Here is a 20,058-nt window from a genome sequence, read left to right as displayed (position 1 = left end):
GTATTAGGGTCACACACATGCCATATAATATTCCTGTCCCTCTCCCCCATCACAGCCATGACACTAGTCAGCTACCACCACCATCACACTGGTCACCTACAGCACTGATCCACAAAGATAGGATGATGGAGGCTGCATTGAAGCAGCTTCTGCCACCCCACCACCATGGATCAAGAGCTCCAGGTGATCTATCTGAAAGACAATGAAATGGTGCAGAACTATCAATACTATAAAATTGTTTCTGCTAGAACCATATCTCACTACTACATAAGGGATAGCAATTGGTTCTTATTTTTCCCAGTTGGCATGTAGGAAAATTTTAGTGGGAAGGGAAATGAAAATACACAGGGGTACCTCAGTACTTGTCGTTCATTGGTTCCAGGAAGCGTGATGACCACCAAAAATGATAGTACCAAACAATTTTTTCCCATAAGGAATAATGTAGTGGGTTACAAGGCAGCCGACACTGATGAGTTCTAGCTTGTACATTGAGTACCAAACAAACAATAAGAACTGGGACATTTTCACATCAAAATGTGTTGAGTTCCAAATTCAATGAGTTTCAAAGCAGTTGAGTACCGAGGTACCATTACATATAGAAAATGTATATAGTTTTGCTATGCTGGCAACAATACAACTTTTGTATTGACAGCTAGGACATCTTGCTGTGTAACTTAAACTTTGTAAAGTAATTAGTAATCTAACATTAAGGAATTGAATCCACTAATTTGTTGCAAGAGATACGGGATTGCAACATTTTCAAATAATTATTTTCAAAAAATTTGCTTACCTGGTTTTATCCAAATAATGGGCATCATATCAAAGAGAATTTTGGGATGTTGTTCACCCAGGAGCCCTCTGGTGAAAAAAAAACAACAACTACTGTGGAAAACTAACATAATACAGTTAAAAAGAATGAAGTTTTATGTAGTATAACATATTTAGGAAAAAGAAGAAAACATCCAGGTCACCACAGCTGGCAGCAAATAGTTCAGGTTTTCTGCATCATGCCAGTTGGTGGTTATCTAGCATTTTGCATCTCAGTGTGATGGCCCTGTTTTTACTCCTATTGATTTTGCTAGGAAAAGGGATGTAAGATGTCAAATTACAAAAATATATTGAAAATTAGTATTCAATGAAAGGTGAAGAAGCAATTTTACTACTGTATATGCGATAAACGTTTACTACTAACTTTGCTCTATCCCAGCGAGCTCCATCTAAAAATAGCCCATTGATATAAACACCATCTTCTGGAGCAGTAGTCGAAGTATCCCTTGGAATAACCTGAACAAAATAAAAACAATAAATTATTGCTCTGTTACAATCTTTTGTTCATTTCAGATTGGAAATATAGTGATCTTTTTAGTAATGAAATATAATTTTAGTACTAGCTTTTCCAATATGAACAGAGGAAGTATTGTATTTGGAGATTAAGGTAAAGGTTCCACTACACATACGTGCTAGTCGTTTCCGGCTCTAGAGACAGTGCTCATCTCCGTTTCTATGCCGAAGAGCCAGTGCTATCCGACAACGTCTCCGTGGTCATGTGGCCGGCATGACTTAATGCCGAAGGCGCACAGAGTGCTGTTACCTTCCCACCCAAGTGATCCCTATTTTTGTACTTGCATTTTTACGTGCTTTCAAACTGCTAGGTTGGCAGAAGCGGGGACAAGTAACGGGAGCTCACCCCATTACACGGCACTATGGATTCAAATGGCTGAACTGCCAAACTTCTAATCTTAGCCACTGAGCCACTGCGTCCCTATTTGGAGATTTGGAAATTACTCTTCTTTAAATTTCCTTTTTGTTACACCCAGATTTCTGTTGAGTGTAGTTGGATAAATTAATAATAAATAGAAAGCAATCCAAAGCAGGAAAAGTGTTTCTTCTGACATGGCACAGGTATTTTTATTTTGCTTGTCACCAGCTCCCTAAAAAAACAGTGCCTTTGATGAGGTACATCCCAAGTGGTTACTAACCAATTGCAGGAAAACTCATGGCTCCTCTAACAAGCTTCTAACACATGCAGCAAGCATGCTGATGTTGGGTTCTAAACTCCATTCCCACTTTGGATCAAAGCACCTGCACATATATAACAATGAATTGTGTCTTAATTGCCTCCCAGGTCCTCACTAATTAAGTTAGATTGCTATTAAAATGAGAGAGTTCCAGTTGAGGAAAATGGCAATCTAGATGTCTCTGAAGCAGCAGAGATGATCAAGTGGCAAAAGCTGACAGGTGGCAGTCTGCACCACCCAATGAAAGCTCTCTAGTCAAGAAGAAATTGAGAGATTGTCCGCTTGGGCTCCAGATACCAGAAAAGCAAAGATGGTGGAGGAGATAGGCGGGCAGGGGAATTTGAAGCAGAGTGAGCACGACATGGCAACAGAAGCATAAACTCTTGGCCTAACAATGGTGTGATCCTGGCTTAATGATAATAACCAGGATTACTGGAACTGCCATTGCTAAGCAATACAGTCACTTGATGTTTTGCCTAATGACTACTTCACTTAGTGACCAAAATTCTGATCCCAGTTAGGATCTTTAAGCAAGGACTACCAATATCTGGGAAGGAAACAAACTTCAATTTTTTTGAGTGACTGAGCAGAAGATAAAAAGCTACATCAAATTCTCCACCACAACCTTGGTGCCCACTTGCCTGTGTGTTTGTAGCCCACCTGTATGCAACTTAACTATAGCTATTCCTTTAAGAGGAACTGAGATGTTTGATTTCCTGCACAGTTTTTTTTCTCACTTCTTCCTGTTTTTCCAGGCTACATTTATGTTTTCCTAATAGATGTTGTGTACCTTCTCCAAGGCGATTTGCGTATTTAAATGCAGTATGCAGCAGCTATTACAAAAAGATTAGAATGCCCTGAAAAGACAGGAAGGAGTAAAAGGCAATCAAGATTGGCCTGCCTTATTTGTCTTAGCTTTGAAATATTCTGTTATGATGACAATAAAGTAGGATGCTAGTACTTATTGTAGTATCTGTTTCCTGCCTTCATCTACCTCAAAAGACTCAGGAATCAAAATAGGTACACATATGTATTAACACAGTTATCTATTGATACACTTCAAAGACTTTGCAAATTCCTATGTAATATGTAAAATTCAGCCTTTGCCACCTAATTTTACCTGAAACTCATATCCCAGGAGATCAATAGGAATAGTGTACTTCCTGGCATAATTCTGCATCCCTCCAGTTAAAAATGCTTGCGTGAAAAAGAATCCTGACAGCCAAAACACACATGGTTTTCCAGAGTCATACCAATCCTTGGAAAAGAAATAGAGGAATAATTTTGGTTTAGAACCTTATTTTATAAAAAAAAACACCTACTGGCAAATTATTAATAATCGTAGGAAATTATTTCTCAATAATAAAATGGTTAATTATATGCTTGTTGTTTTACCTGTAAGAATTTCAGTCTAGCTAGAAAATCTAGAATATAGCTTCCCAGTGGTTTCAGACTTGGGTATGAACGTTTAGCCCAGTTTTCTGCAACTTTTCCAATAAGAAGACTGGCGCAAAGGGCCTCTAATTCAGAATCCATCACAACCAATCCTTTAATCGCTTTCTTCAAATTTACCAAAGTTGTGCGTATGGTTCTTATTAAACTAAATATACAAAAAATGTAGATACATAATTCAAGTTGCAAATTTTATATAACCTACAAATAATTACATGTACAAATGATTATACTGTACTTCTCTATTCTCTAAAAAAAGGATAGTTATGACAGCTTTAAAATGTATTTTTAATTTAACAGTTTCTACTGTAGGATTAGGAGATTTAGTATATAATCCATGTGCATATCTGGAAAATTAAATGGAATATGTAAAAATATGAAGAAAACAAAGCCCTTACTTGTTAAAACGTTCCATTTCTTGCACCAGAACAGTATTCATACTTTCTTCATATCTCACAGGATATTTAATAAGTGCTGCCTCAATATCATAATCTTTTGGAAGCTAGAAAAGTTGATATACTTATTTTAATTCTGAGAAATGTACATTTGTTTTATGAATGTATTTATATAACCATAATAAATTAAGATAAGGCAAATACAAAGAATTCAAATTCCTATTGCAAAATTCCAACTGCTATTACACAAATTCTATATTCTACGTAGCACGTATTATTTCAGTGAGAGAATGAGAAGATTTTTTAAGGAGATTAAATATCTTTCAACAAAATCACATGAAATTATTTTCTTTCTTTTTTTTCTATTAAATTAAAATTAAGGGATCATTTTTTTACATTGTTGTGAATGGAGTCTACAAACCAGATTACAGTTTCATAATTCACATCTCCACAAATGATAACTCTTTGTCTCATACAAAGAAGTTATTGATTTCTTTCTTTCTGTTTGAATTGCTTTGTTTTATTTATTTGAGTATGATGGAATTTGGCATTGAAGTTCAACTGTTGTTCATATTTCAAGTTACAGCAAATATGTCCCTACTGCAATAACATTTATTATTGAATACATATTTATATATTAATAAATGGGATATATTTATTGAATATATTATAAATAGCAAGTGCACTTTTATATCTTTCCATATCTCTGAATAAGATTCAAGTTCAGTATAGGCAAATGTGAAAATCATTTATTTTTTAACATGACATAATAATGCCCCCTAAAGAATCTGGCAAGCATTTTGCTAAGAAGTCTAAATTGAGATACGGTAATTAGGTATGTAGGTTCAACTTCCAGGTGATTTATTACATAGTTGGGTACAGCCATCAGAAAGCCAGCATACAATATTTGCTTAATTAAAGCAATAGACTCCACATTGGTGAGGAGTGGACTCCACTCTGGTGATTCTTGCTTTTACATAATGTGTCAAATCTTAAGTTCTAGCTTCATTACTTGGATTTCAAGGAAACAATTTGGCCTTGTTTTACCTGTTAAATGATCAGTTCAGTGTGTTCTTAACAATTTTCTGCAGCACTTTAATTCCAAAGTGTCTATGGAGATTCTCAGTCATCCAGGTCATGGTTGTTCCAAAGGTGCTTTTTTTTCAAGAGGCAACTGAACTTTCTGGTTTTTCTTTGAAGACATTTTGCTTCTTCTTGGATGAGAAGTGAAATGTCTTCAAAGAAAAACCAGAAAGTTTAATTCCAAAGCATTTTTTCTTCATTTATTCTTTCTGATAATCCAATGTTCACAACATGTTGCAACTGGGAAAATTACAACTTTCAGAATATGCATCTTCTTTTGTTAGTATGAAGTTTTTGTAATTTTAATAATTGAGAACTTTAAACAATATCAATTATATTAGACTAACATCAGAAAAATAATTCTGAAGCAGTTATAGTATAATTTATTTCAGCTCATATTACCTTGTTAAGGATGTCATCTGCAATTTCATATAAAGTGCTGTCGCCACCACTTTTAGACCCTCCTTGATTGCTTCCTCCTTGGGTCAACAGAAGAGATTCAAAAGTGATTTTTGTTTGCTGGAGATCCTTTGATATATCTACATTATCATGCAGTCCAAACACTTCTGGTTGCTGGCTAACAGGGAGATTCTAGATAATAAGACAAAATTAATTATTTAGGACTGAGGAAATATTAATCTAATCAATTAATTCCACTGTTTGGCAGATCATATGAGAATTGAATAGCTCTGCAAATAATCAGCAGGAATTTATTTCTAGTGTAAAGGGAAAAAAGATCTACACTCAAACCAATACTATACCAGCATGCTGAACATTATATATTTTTTAATTTGGATTTCATTTGGCACTATTTTCTATAAAGTAAAAAGGTAATATATTACAGTTGTCTATAGACAGAAATGTGCTCAAGATTAATTTAGCTTGCTAAATATTTTTTAAATATATGAACCCTTTACATACATTAAAATCATACCTTAATAAATTCAATGTAATCATCATAAGTGCCCCTTGGGGGAGCATAATAGTTGCCACTGGGAGAAAACTTATAATGTGAATTCTCCACTATATCTATATTGTAAAAGTCAGCAAGCATAGTCAGTAGTAGACGTCTGTCCCAGTCATCTGTCACTCTTCCTCCATAGTTGCACTCACCCGTAAGGTAAGATATTGCTTCAAATGGGATGTGCTCATACTCATTTATAAACAGCTGAAATTGTAAACAAAGTACTCAGCAGTGGAGAACAACAATATTCAGGTGTTTTCTAAACTACTCTAAATGTTTTGATCTGTTAAAAACATATAACTATTTCAAGACTGGACTATTTTTCCCAGCAGGGTTCTGGAATGCCCACTTCAAAGAATACTAAAGAAACATGGAAAAGTCACATTAATATTAATATATTTAACAGAACAGTTCATGCTTCTAACAAGTTTACTAGGTTTTTTAAAGCTTCTTTTGGTAAGGAAATATTAGGCATGAAATACAGACTGATATATCTGAGTTTCTTAGTAGTAGGGTCTACTCAAATATGAATTTAGAATGGAATCATCTTATGAACTTTTTGTTACAAAATCTTGGGTAGATTTTGGAAGAAACAATGAAGAGGTTTACCTGCAATTGTCTAACACTGATTCGCAAGTCTGATTCATTAAATCCATAAGGAATATTCCATCCCAGAGGTCCAAATTTTTTTCTCTCCTGTACTAGGGCATGAAAAAAGCAAACTCCAAACAGCAGCTTCTCCCATCTCTTTTAGGGGGGAAAACACTCAGTTAACCCAGATGGAAATAAGACGAGGCAAACACAACTGAAACATTCTGTGTCTACAAAACTTTTGGCTGGCAATAAGATTCAAAAGTTGTTTGGGCCATACAACAATATTTTCACTAACTCCAATGAGTTACCTTTTCCCAGCAGTATATTTTAGTCGGGACCAAAATTTTATATTACTCTGCATCCTTTCAGAGGTTTGCCACTTGTCTAATTGCTGCTCGGTTAGGCAGCCCACATAGAGCATTTATTTTAATACATTAATTGGATGACAGAGTCTCCTTTATTGTACAAGGATGGAGAACTTAGCCTCCTTGAAGTTAACAGGGAAATAATAAGAGTTACCATTTTGTAGGACTATGTTACTAATGGATAAAAATTTTTTGAAATTGTGGCAGTGGAAAAAGATAACAAGACAGGGAGATATAAGCAAGTATGTGCAGTAGAAATTTTATAAAAAGGCCAAAGAATACAAACTGTATACATAAATCTTTATATAAAAGACCATACTTTCATACTTTATAGCTACACTTTAATATTTGGCAAGCAAAACTGTGTAATTTTGATAATTAATTATCTCTTTACCAATTTTTATGAAGAAAGTTACCTGCTCCTTTCCATGACACCCAGCAAAAAAGTCTGCATCAGAAATCGGATCAGAGAGGAAAGACTGAAGTAAGTTTAGCCGGAGGCCTGTAGGAGGCTCATTTGTCATCTTCACACCATTCTGAAGAATGGTGACGGGAAACTAGGGAATGCAAGCATGGTAACTTTACTAACAGTTTTCTTTTTATATATTCTTTTAAATTATTCAGCATACACTACCTTTTTTAAATATTGTGCCTGGTATTTTTTGCACCTTTACATCAATCAATGAATCAATCTAACAATCAAGTCATGGGGTTCAATAAACTGTTTTCTTCTGATTTTTTTAAAAAATTCATATATAATTCATTTATTGCCCTTCAGTACAGCTATTTTTCTTTGTGTACGACATCAATATATTAATCTTGAGAATTAGATTAGTAACAATTTCAGTGTTAATTGACTCAGGGGTACAGACGACAAATTTCATACAAATAAATCTAATAATTTTCCTCAGTCTTAGAGCCATCCAAAATATATAGCAAGAACCATCTTTAGGACCCCTGTAGCCAAATTATTTAGGGCTTTAAAGTAGCAGCATTTGACCTGAATTAACTATTGCAGTTCTCTAAAGAATTTTTTTAACGGAATACACCCTCTGTGTGCTAATAGAGCATGTGTACTTCCTGGTTGGTGGGAGATGAGTAAGGGAATATTGGATATCAAGGAAATCTTTACATTAGAAATTCTAGCTTCTACAGAATAGCATTTTATTTATTTATTTATTTAATTTTATTAAATTTCTATACCGCCCTTCTCCCGAAGGACTCAGGGCGGTGAACAGCCAGAAGATAAAACACAGAGATACAAAATTTAAAATAGATTAAAACGAATTAAATAATTTGGCTGAATTTTAAAATACCCCATAATTAAACAGATTGAAATTTGTATTTAAAATTTAAATTTAAAAGGGGAGAAGATTTAGGCCAGGCCAGCTTGATGAAATAAAAACGTTTTAAGCGCGCGACAGAAGGTGCGCAGATCCGGGATCCTCCGTATCTCCGGGGGGAGCTCGTTCCAGATCGTAGGTGCCCCCACAGAGAAGGCTCTCCCCCTAGGGGCCGCCAGTCGACATGAGAGCGTACTGGCCGGTGGGAGGCTATTGGTGGTAGCAGGCGGTCCCGTAGATAACCAGGTCCTAAGCCATGGAGCGCTTTAAAGGTGGTAACCAAAACCTTGAAGCGCACTTGGAAGACTACCGGGAGCCAGTGCAGCTCGTGCAGGAGAGGTGTTACATGGGAGCTCCACGTTGCTCCCATAACCACCCACGCGGCCGCACTCTGCGCCAGTTGGAGCCTCCGAGTGCACCTCAAGGGGAGCCCCATGTAGAGAGCGTTACAATAGTCCAGACGAGAGGTGACGAGGGCATGAGTGACTGTGTGTAGGGAGTCCCGATCTAGAAAGGGACGCAACTGGCGGATCAGGCAAACCTGATGAAAAATCCTCCCGGTCACGGCCGTCAAGTGCTCTTCTAAAGACAGCCGTGAATCCAGGAGGACGCCCAAGTTGCGAGCCCTTTCCGTGGGGGCCAATGATTCGCCCCCAATAGTCAGCGATGGCACCAGCTGACTATATCGGGACGTCGGAAACCACAGCCACTCAGTCTTGGATGAGTTGACCCTGAGCCTGTTCCTCCCCATCCAGATCCGTACGGCCTCCAGGCACCGGGACATCACTTCAAGGGCATCGTTGGGGTGGTCTGGGGTGGAGATGTACAGCTGGGTGTCATCAGCGTACTGATGGTACTTCACCCCGAAACCACGGATGATCTCGCCCAGCGGCTTTACATAAATGTTGAACAAAAGGGGCGAGAGGACCGATCCCTGCAGCACCCCACATATGAGGGGCCTTGGGGTCGACCTCTGCCCCCCTGTCAACACAGACTGCGACTGGTCGGAGAGAAAGGAGGAGAACCACTGTATTATGGTGCCTCCCACCCCCAACTCTTCCAACCGGTGCAGCATGATACCATGGTCGATGGTATCAAAAGCCAATGAGAGATCTAACAGGACCAAGACAGAGGAGCAACCCCTGTCCCGAGCCCTCCAGAGATCATCAACCAACGCGACCAATGCTGTTTCCGTGCTGTACCCAGGCCTGAAACCCGACTGGAATGGATCTAGATACGTTTCATCCAGGTACTGGGGAAGCTGTCGCGCAACCACACTCTCAACAACCTTCGCAACGAAGCGAAGGTTGGAGACTGGACGATAATTAGCCAATACTGCTGGGTCCAGGGAAGGCTTCTTGAGGAGAGGCCTCACCACCACCTCCTTCAAGGCGGCGGGGAAGGCACGCTCACCCAATGAAGCATTTATAATCCCCTGGAGCCAGCCTCGCATCACCTCCCAGGAAGCCAGTACTAACCAGGAGGGACACAGGTCCAACAAACATGTGGTCGCGTTCAATCTACCCAGAATCCTGTCCACGTCATCTGGGGTCACAGGATCAAACTCATCCCAGGTAACATTCTCAAGACCTGCCTCCATCACCCTCGCTGGACCTACCCAGTCGGAGTCCAGACCTTCCCGAATCTGAGTGATTTTGTCGTGCAGATATTGAACAAAGTTCTCGGCTCTTCCCTCCAAGGGGTCCTCCCGCGCTGCCTGGTGGAGCAGGGAGCGGATCACCCTAAACAGGGCGGCCGGGCGATTATCTGATGATGCAATAAGAGCAGCAAAATGGGTACATTTTGCTGCTTTTATCGCCACTAGGTAATTCTTAATATGAGATCTTAATATGCTTTGGGTAAAAGAGAGCTTTGACTGTGCTTGGGTCCTAATGGCCAGAATTTACCACAGTAACCAGCATTTAGCTGGACAATTAGCAGATACCACTGAGGTAAATAACCTCTAATCTTTCCTTCTCTAAATAAAAAGCAGGATATTTATATTTATATTTTGTTTATTTGCATATCTTATCACATTTAAGCAGCTTAGGGTCACCTTAAATCACAAGATGAGCAACAAATAAATTTAATAATAAATATTAAATATTAAATATGAAAGCTTTGTTTATTAAAGTCATGATAGGCTGCAGAGAACATCTTTGGGGCTATCTGATGACAACTATGAAAGATTTATTTATTATAGAATACAAAATTTTCATAAATATTCAGATATATTTCATATTTGAAATACCTTGGGTGATGGATAACTAGTCAGCCAAAGTCTGAAAGAGGAATGGCAAGTTTCACTGTTAAACTCTTCACAGATTTTCTCCAGCATTGGCATCCAGGAAACAGCAAGATGGCAGTTTTGTAAACAAACCCATGTCCCTTCCTCCATTCCTTCTCTAATCATTTTTGTTGCTATTGGTCCTTGCCCTTGTCCCAAAGAGATGGACTGAAATTTATTTCCAATCATATTTTTGTCATTTGCAAATTTTAAAAGACCTGGTACAAAAACAGTAATGCATTAATATTTGTCTGAAAATAATTATAAATCACACATCTAAACCTATTTGTAAGTCATGCTTTTTAGTTTACTAAGGCATTGTATTCAAAATAATTGAAAAATGTCTACATTTCATTTGTAGGTATGAGGTATGAATTGATTAATATGGGACAATTTATGTACACCAAGACACAAATAACTGCATGTTTATAATTTGGAAATATGTAGATGTTTACATCATCAAAAAAGATAGTAACATTACTAGTATGTTATGGGTATTATATCCTAGAACTACTTCTGCTCATAATATCTGAAACTGAAAATTCTGAGGCTGAGTCACATTCTAATCTCTTTAGCTCATGAAAAGCACTGTTTTTATTATTTTTCAAGAAGATAGCGAGGAAAAAGCCAACCTCTGAGAGAAAGCAATTCCAGAGTGAGGAGGATAGAACCAAGAAATTCTGCTTCTGGATTCCTGCCCTTTTAACATTTTCTGGGGAAGACTCTGCAGCATCTCTCTTGGCTTGCAGATTCAGCCTGAAGCAGGCAGCCCCAAAGATGTAGAACAGGGGTCCCCAAACCTCAGGCCACAGACAGATACTGGTCTGCTGCCTGTTAGGAACTGGGTTACACAGATGAAGGTGAGTGGTGGGCAAGTGAGCCAAACCGAAACCATCTCCTTCCCCTGGGTCCATGGAAAAATTGCCTTCCGCGAAACAGTTCCCTGGTGCCAAAAAGGTTGGGGACCGCTAATGTAGAATACCCAAGTCATAAGAACATTATAGGTGAAAAATAGCATCTTAAATTGGGCCCAGAAACTCACTGATAGCCAATGCAGCTCATGCAAGCTAATGTTATTCTACTGTAGCAGACTTTCCTGGTCTGTAGGTGAGCAACTGCATTCTTCATCAGTTGTAGTTTCAAATTAACTTTAAGGCAGCCATATGTGGAACAAATTGAAGTAATCCAAATGAGAGGTGCTAAAGGCTTGAGCTATCCGTGCTCAGATTCTGGTTCAGGAAGGTTTCAACTATGCTAAAGCTGCTCAATTTAACATACATGTCCTGACAAATATTTGCTTGTAGAGGAAGACATCTGACCATTATCAAGTGCCTTCAGAAGATTGTTGCCTTCCTCCTCTCTTGCCCTGGCTAATGCATCAGTAATATGTAATAATCTAAATTATGTTTTGTGATGACTATTGATTTTAGAAGAGTCACAAACAAAAATAAATGCAGATTGCAAATAAAGCAAATTTTGGGACAGCAAAATAAAGGCCATTTGTCTCCCCAACTCTCAATTTCCCCATTCCTGGGAATGTTTTGAAAATGTATTTTCTCTATATAGTATCTTTTAATGGTTTTATATTAACATAAAACACAAACTAAACTTGATGGACAATAAACCAAAGGTTGCATTACTAAATGCTATATCTGAAAGATATTCAGAAACTTCACATAAAAAATCTCAAACTAACAGAAGCTTTTGTAAGAACCCACCCCCACCCACCCACCCACATATAATGAGTGAACTTACTTGCCATAGGATCAGCTCCAGGAGAAAGCACAAAGATTAAAGGGATTGAAGAATTTGAATCTAAGTAACTTTTTGTTAGATCAAAAGGAGGTGGCTCAACAAATTTCTTTCCAAGTTTATCAGTCACAAAGGTTGTTATAGCTGGTGTAATCTGTTTTCAAATAAATTGTGAGCATAACATAGGATTTGCTATAAATTACTGAGTTTTTATTTCAAGGCAGCTTAACTGGTAAATATTTAATCATTTAAATATTTAATAATTCAAACAAATCTAAATACTGTGGAAATCACTGTTGTAGTGATCCAAAAGTCTGACATGTTGGCAGGCTTGTTTTTTTCTACATATTTTAGGAATGTATTTTAAACTGTTAGTTTTATAAGCAGTAATACTGTTTTCTTTCTTCTTTAAAAAATGAAATGTGATTTAAAGAGTCTTGAATTAAAAAGTTAAACAACTAAAACCAGAAGATTTTATTTCAATATATATAATGTATGGAATATTGGAAGAAAACAGGTGTGCTAGTACATTTGCTTAACTCTTCATTTTTTAGAAATAAAATATATAGTTGATTTCACATTTGCTTACCTGTGATGCATGGCAATCTAATATTATTGTAATAACTGATCACTGGGTATAATAAGGAAGTTCAGTTTCTCTTTGAATTCAATTTGAAAATGATTTTTTGACTTCTTTGACTCTTTGCAATTAACGGGATCCCTTTTGGGGCAGCTATCAGTGTCAAAACTAAATCTGACTTTGAATAGTCTTTAACAATATTGGAGCAATTCAATTCTGAAGAATTGAAACTCTAAAAACCTTTGCAAAATTTGAAAATCAGTCAAAAAGATAGCTTCTTTGTAGCTTAGTCAGCTAAAGCATTTATTATTCAGTGCATTTGTTGAAATGCTATTGGTGCTTCTGAGATTTTACATTGACTAGATCAGTGGTTCTCAACCTGTGGGTCGCGACCCCTTTGGGGGGTCGAACGACCCTTTCACAGGGGTCGCCTAAGACCATCGGAAAACATATATTTTCAATGGTTTTAGGAATAATTTTATGGTTGGGGGTCACCACAACCTGAGGAACTGTTATTAAAGGGTCGTGGCATTAGGGAGGTTGAGAACCACTGGACTAGATGATTATTTTTTGCATTTTGTATTTGTACTGTTAGCTGTTTTGAATGTTTACATTTAGCAAAATGCGAGAGAGACATAAAATAAATGGAATTATATTTAGGAACGCAAACAACACCTACTTAATTAACTGCCAATAGAAATTATGTTACATATATCATCTTTACCTTGTCAGGTCTCAAGCATCGGAGAATAATCATTTTCTTTATTTCATTTAAGTCTGTACTCCATGGTGTGGGTAAAGGAACTGTTTGGGGTTCTTTACTATCATAAATGCTACGCCATTCATTGGGTTGTGAAGTCACATGATTCCTACAACAATAAAATAAACATGAAAGATTTAGATTTCAATTTTATACAAGAATAAAACTCTTCTAGATGTTCTTCTAGAATAAGAGTGGTGAGGCCCGGTTCATTTGGCAAGCAATGGCATAATATCTTCTAGGTTTATTTTGGGAATAATATAATTTAAAATCTCTTTGCCATCATGCTTCCAAAATGATTGTGTTCTTCCACTGGTACTATATTTTCTTATTGGATTTTTTTCATGGTAGAAGAGTGTCATTGGAGAGGGGTTATTATATTGTTTCTCACTTTCTGAGTGAACCAATTATTTATAAAAATTAAATAATAACATTATATCACATGTAAGTTAGTTATATTTCCAGAGCTTATTCACAAAAAGTTAGTTTTCCCAGAAAGCACTTGAAGACTTCTCTTTGATCTTATTTTACCCTTTTCTTTGAAGTTTATTCTCTCCTCTGCCTCTCCAATTTTTCAAAGCTTTCTGCCTTTTTTCCCCCCAGAAAGTGTACAGTTTACTCTTTACTGCATGCTCCCAATGTGGCAATGTTCACATAAAAAGGTGGGCAATCTGTGATGTTGCCTGCTATATGAAGGCCTCAAAGACAAGCAAATAACAATTGTTTCATTGAAATCTCAGAGAAGAACCTGGGTAAGGTGCAAAACAAAGCTACACATTTTGTGTGTTGATTTGCATAAGACATATATATTAGAAAATGCTTATCCCTCCCCCAAAAACTATGATAAAAGAGTTGCTATTGTACCGTAATCCTTTAAAAGCAGGCATATCACTTGCACGACATATTTCATCCCAGCTTTTATCTTGTAACCAAGATGGATCAGGGTTCTTGAATTTGCTCTTGAGACCAACCCCTCCAGTTAATAAAAACATAAACTCCTGATGTTCAATTTCTTTCCTAGCCCTGTTTTAAAAAACAACCAAGTACAATTTAAGCAACACACTATTATTTTAGGTTAAAATGCAATTGGTCTATTTATATATCAACTAGAAACCAGAATTCACTAGCCATAATTGTCACTAAATTTCAATGAGAGTAGTCTTCGACTTACAACCATTCATTTAGTGACCATTCAAAGTTACAACAGCACTGAAAAAAGTGACTTATGACTGTTTTCCACACTTACAACTGTTGCAGCATCCTCATGGTCAAATGATCAAAATTTGGGATGCTTGGCAACTGGTTCATATTTATGACCATCCCAGGGTCATGTGATCATCTTTTGTGACCTTCTGACGAGCAAAGTCAATGGGGAAGCCAGATTTACTTAACAACCGTGTTACTAATTTAATAACTTCCGAGATTCACTTAACAACTGTGGCAAGAAAGGTCATAAAATGGGGCAAAACTCACTTAACAATATCTCGCTTAGCAACAGATGTTTTGGGCTCAATTGTGGACGTAAATCAAGGACTACCTACACCATTAATCCCCAGATGGCTTCAATGACTCTCAAAGTATTAATGACTAGATAACTGAAAAGGGTATAAATCCTTCCTTCCCCACAAGTTAATTAGAACTGAAGAAACTTCTCAGAGTAGAAGCCAAAGATCTTCAAGAAAAATCAAGGAAGTCCAGTTGTCATTTGAAAAAAAGCACCTTTGGGACAACCATGACCTGAATCACTGAGAACCTCCATAGACATTTTACCATTAACTTAAGTGGTTAGAGATCCTTTGACAATGAAGACTTCATGTGGGGGGAGACTCAAATACCATGTTGCAGTGGTGAAATCCAAATTTTTTTTACTACTGGTTCTGTGGGTGTTGTTTGGTGGGCATGGTGTTGCTTGGTGGGCGTGGCTTGGTGGGCGTGGCAGGAGAAGGATACTGCAAAATTCCCATTCCCTTCCCACTTCTGGGGGAAGGAGATTTCAAAATCTCCATTCCCACCCCACTCTGGGACCAGTCAGAGATGGTATTTGCCGGTTCTCCAAACTACTCAAAATTTCCGCTACCAGTTCTCCAGAACCTGTCAGAACCTGCTGGATTTCACCTCTGCCATGTTGGAATCCTGTATGTAAGAAGACTGACTTGTGCAAGAATTGCATGGCATGTTCATGTCAGAGTGTATGCAGGCTTTGAGTGCGATCCTGCAATATCAGTAGTGGGCTGGAAAACCCAAGAATCCCAGCAAAAATTCCTACAAGAAAAACTAATGAGGCTGTCACTGCGTTATTTTATTTACCAGCTGAGCCAATTATTTCTGGACTATCTGACTTTCCATACCTTGCCAAGAATTGTTATCAGAAGCTACTACGCATGTGCATCCACCCACATTCCTTCACTTGCTTCACACACTTTTTCCTTTGTTCTCTTGCCAGCAAGGTCCGGCTGAGAAATAGCCGGCAAGAATTATTTCAAAAATGTAGCAATTATTTTTCTTAGTTAGTGAGGTGTTTTATTTTCTTTATAACAAATAAATGAGTTTTATTAGAAACTTTTCTTCGCGTTTCTTTTTCAGAATATTGCAACAAGGAATAAGCCTCGATCCATCCTCTAAACCAGGGTGATTTTTCCCAGAGCCAAACATGGGATTAATCAACGCCCTGACAGAGGCAATGTTGAAAGACTACATGATTATAGAAGGGATGAAACATAGAGTAGAAACAAACTGAAAATATTTAGATAAATGATATATTTCATAAAATATTTAATGGGACTGAATTACTAAACCTCATCTCAATTTAATCCCAGTTCAATTTGTTCTGGTGTGCAGGTGCATTTTAACAGCTGCTTTGCATCAGTGATTTGCAAGGGCAAATATGCCACTACTTGAAATACAACATTTCCTAATATTTAAGATGCTACAAGATAAATAATTAACACTCTCTTAACATATTAAAAATTCTAGAATCTCTTACATCAGAAGATTACAGCAGAGTAAAAATGAAAACAGCAATTTATCCTTCTCAAACAGGGAGCGACAAACATTGCAATACAAGTTGTATGTGAAGTGGTCATTTAGATACCGTAGCCTTTTTTCCAAAATTTTAGACTTGTTGCTATTAAAAATAGAAACACGTATTTAGAAAGTGCATATCCATTAACTAAAATATTGTTATACATATTCATATACTGATTTAACTGGAACATATTACAATATCTACAATATGCGCACCTGACTAGGCATATGTAATTACAAAATAAAAGGAAACAGAAAAAGAGGGAGAAAAAAAATCTTGATTTCTTAAGAACGTCTGGTGCTATTAAATATTTATCTACAACTTGAAATGATTTTTGAATTAATTTTTATACTGCCCATTTCCCCTATAAAGCAAATCTGGGTGGCTTACAGATTATAAATGCTTACAAACAAACAAACAAACAAACAAACAAACAAACAGAAAAACAACTATTTTCAGGAGGAAAAATGTACTTGAAACTATAAATAGGCTTAAAACAGGCATATTTTGAAAAATGAAATACTTGAACACAATTACTACTCACCTGTCATGAATAGAGTTGATATAAAGGTTTACAAACCAACTGAGAGAATATTGGTACATTGGGTCTATATTAGCCAAATCAGCAATACTAAAAAACAATACGGATGAATGCTTTGCAATGGGTCTGTAGCCTTCTCGAGATTGTGCTATTTTAATTTCAGTTTTTTCTGCAATCTAAAGAAAGTACATTTCTTAGTTGTTAGTATAAAATCTAAGCATCAAACAAAGCCTTTTCTTTCCACAATGTTTCTTGCATTATACCATCACAATGATCAATGCCCTGTTTATTAGCTGCTGCAGCAAGTCCTATGATTAGATTTGTGTGTTTGTATAAAACACAGAATCAGAAATCAGAAAAAGTTGAGAACTTTCTAGTATATTACAAATGTTCTAGGCTACTTTATGCTAGCATATTTGTAAAGCTGACAACATCAGTATCTTTTGAGGTTTAAGGCTAAAAGTCAGAGAGAGTTCAAAGATAAACAGCAATTCAACCAAAGAGGAAAACTATTTAAATATAGATGGACAACCACTTAGGTGTTCTTTTCAGAAAAGCAATGCCCTGTTTTTAACAGCTCCCCTGACTCCTAAAAACACTTCCTTTTAGTAAGTGCTTGTAATGGGGAAAGGATGGAAGCAACAGGATGTTCAAAAGAAAATGTCTTTTTCATCCTTCCTTCCATCCTTTCTTTCCGTCCATCGTCCAAGGTAATAATGTGACAGCACCCTGCAAATTTTTAGAATGACAATTCCAATATTTTTTCCCCACAAACACCCTATTAGTTGAAATTCTGATATTAGCACTAAAAATAAGAGTCCAGTTCAATAACTAGGGATAGAGAAGAGAGAAACTTTTGATTCATATTAAAATTCTGAGATTTTTAAACACTGGCTTTCCTTGTGTGTTGAGTTTTATAAGTCTCTTATGTTTGATTCCAAGTTTAAGCATGGATGATTTTCCCCCTTACATATTTGATTCTTATCTGCCTGTAATGCAAGTCACTGCATTTTTCTTGGCAAGGTTTTTCAGAAGTGGTTTGTCTCTGTCTCCTGACTAAGGTTAAACCACTACACCAAACTGGGTCCCCATGGAAAAATTTACCAGCATATATAATTTCAAATAATAATCAGTGTGCCACAAGATACTTCCCCTAAGAAGATACTTCCCCTAAGAAGCACATAGAGTAATAACTGAAATACCCTAAGCAAGGGACCCAGTGGCCCAATGTGAGGGTAAAAATAACAAAAGAAAGCCAAGAAAAAGAAAACAGGCTCGAAAGCTTGCTTCTGGTATCACCATTTCTTTCACCCTTCCCACTTTCTTCCCACCAGACCAGTCTTCCTTGCTACTCTGCAGACCACTTGGAGGCCAGCTAAGTCATATTTTGCTTGCATCTCTTCTTACTGTCCTCCATGAGATAGCACGAGGCTAATTATCATATCTGAACTACAGAAAATTTTGGGAATATTTACTGCTCATCTGATTTTGCAGCCCCTATATAGTAGTCTTATGGGAAAGGACAAAAAAATACAACAGATTAAGATAAACAAAATATAAATTGGCCAGCTGGTGCTCAAAGGGTAATTTTTTGAAAAAAAATATGCCCTAATTTTAATGTCTTCTTCTTCTTGTCGTTGTTAGTTGCGAAGTTATGTCTGACCCATCGTGACCCCATGATTTTAATTTTAATGTCTAGCTAGCTTAATTGCCATACAGAATGCTACTGTTATTACAGCATTGCTGTGCACCACTAGAGCTATGTTCAGCTTTGGGATCAACACATTAATCATTATATATAGCTATTATTTGCAAAATCTGAAGTGGCTTACCTGCTGCTTCTTTGTTATTTCATTAGACATTATTTTTGCTGAGTCCAAGATGGTAATTGCACTTTCATCTTCTAAAATATTACCTTCAGAAGACTGCAATGTTTCTAAAATTTTATTTTCTATATCTTTTAGTTGTTTCTTATTGGCAGCTGATTGAAGGATAAGAGCATTTCGTTCTTCCTCTAATTCTGGCCTAAAATGACAAAAACCCTTTTTTGTTAGTGGATTTTTTTTTAGGCTCTTTTGTTCTTTTTATGTCAATGTTTTGTTGGCCACAATTATGTTTAAATATCTCTTTTAAAAATTTATACAATGTAAAATATTCTCTTTTGATCTTCATTATTGGATTAAATGATTCTATAAAACTATTAGTAGACTCATGCATGTTTTTTCATATCCTATTTAGTTCAATCAAGCTACCAAAGTTAGAACAGGCTCCATACTGCATACGGGCAATTGCAAGGGACATGTTATCATAGCTTCAATACATTGAAGTCTGCTTCTTCCTATAATTAAATCATCTTAGTATTCCAAATATAGAACATTGACAAAGATTTCTTCTATTACTTCATACTTATTGTACAAGGAAGAATGCACACTTCAACCCACAAGTTAATACTCACTTCCCTTATTTTTTAATTAAAAAAATTAAATTTGGCCTCTTTGAAAAGTCTGTACCTATAACTTAATCACCCATGCATGTGCATATGTACATGTATATACTTATATGCATGTTCAAAATTCTTCCTGAATTAGAATGAAACTGAATTTTATTTATGAATTAAACCTCCTGAGGAAAACTTACCTTTCCTTGGCAACAACTATGCCTAAAAGTTGATCTTCTAGTCCTTCTGGAGTAATCATGAAATTTAGCAAAGAAACTTTTGTTGCTAATTCAGGTAAATAATGTGGATTCCTTAATTTGGTGGTAATATAAAATTTAAAATCAAAAGAATATTCAATTATTGTTTCACCAAGTCGAATGCAATCCATGCCCCCTAGTGTTAAAGAAAACAAAGTATTTGTTCTATACAGCAATAGCCTTTAACTGGCAGCAAGTTCAGCAT

The 20,058-nt window shown here is 36.6% G+C and overlaps 1 protein-coding gene across 1 annotated transcript in view; it reads right to left on the bottom strand.

Moving 5' to 3' along the window:
- The window catches only part of DNAH12 (dynein axonemal heavy chain 12), a 121,957-nt gene that overhangs the window by 1,783 nt on the left and 100,116 nt on the right, over positions 1-20,058 (bottom strand). Inside the window, exons 59-75 of the mRNA XM_070934365.1 lie at positions 19,797-19,989; positions 18,992-19,184; positions 17,163-17,335; positions 16,577-16,717; positions 14,458-14,616; positions 13,558-13,702; positions 12,257-12,407; positions 10,466-10,719; positions 7,288-7,428; positions 6,522-6,659; positions 5,883-6,116; positions 5,351-5,539; positions 3,869-3,972; positions 3,414-3,618; positions 3,139-3,276; positions 1,193-1,284; positions 791-858 (exon numbers count right to left, since the gene is read on the bottom strand). Of these exons, the coding sequence (XP_070790466.1) occupies positions 791-858; positions 1,193-1,284; positions 3,139-3,276; positions 3,414-3,618; positions 3,869-3,972; positions 5,351-5,539; positions 5,883-6,116; positions 6,522-6,659; positions 7,288-7,428; positions 10,466-10,719; positions 12,257-12,407; positions 13,558-13,702; positions 14,458-14,616; positions 16,577-16,717; positions 17,163-17,335; positions 18,992-19,184; positions 19,797-19,989 (2,718 nt within the window). The remainder of the gene's footprint in view (positions 1-790; positions 859-1,192; positions 1,285-3,138; positions 3,277-3,413; positions 3,619-3,868; positions 3,973-5,350; positions 5,540-5,882; positions 6,117-6,521; positions 6,660-7,287; positions 7,429-10,465; positions 10,720-12,256; positions 12,408-13,557; positions 13,703-14,457; positions 14,617-16,576; positions 16,718-17,162; positions 17,336-18,991; positions 19,185-19,796; positions 19,990-20,058) is intronic.

This window comes from Pituophis catenifer, unplaced genomic scaffold (genome assembly GCF_029215685.1).
Source record: "Pituophis catenifer annectens isolate HBS135680 unplaced genomic scaffold, rPitCat1.0.hap2 SCAF_2, whole genome shotgun sequence".
Taxonomy (NCBI): domain Eukaryota; kingdom Metazoa; phylum Chordata; class Lepidosauria; order Squamata; family Colubridae; genus Pituophis; species Pituophis catenifer.
Note: the sequence above shows the minus strand (reverse complement) of the source record. Positions and strands in the feature narration are given on the sequence as shown.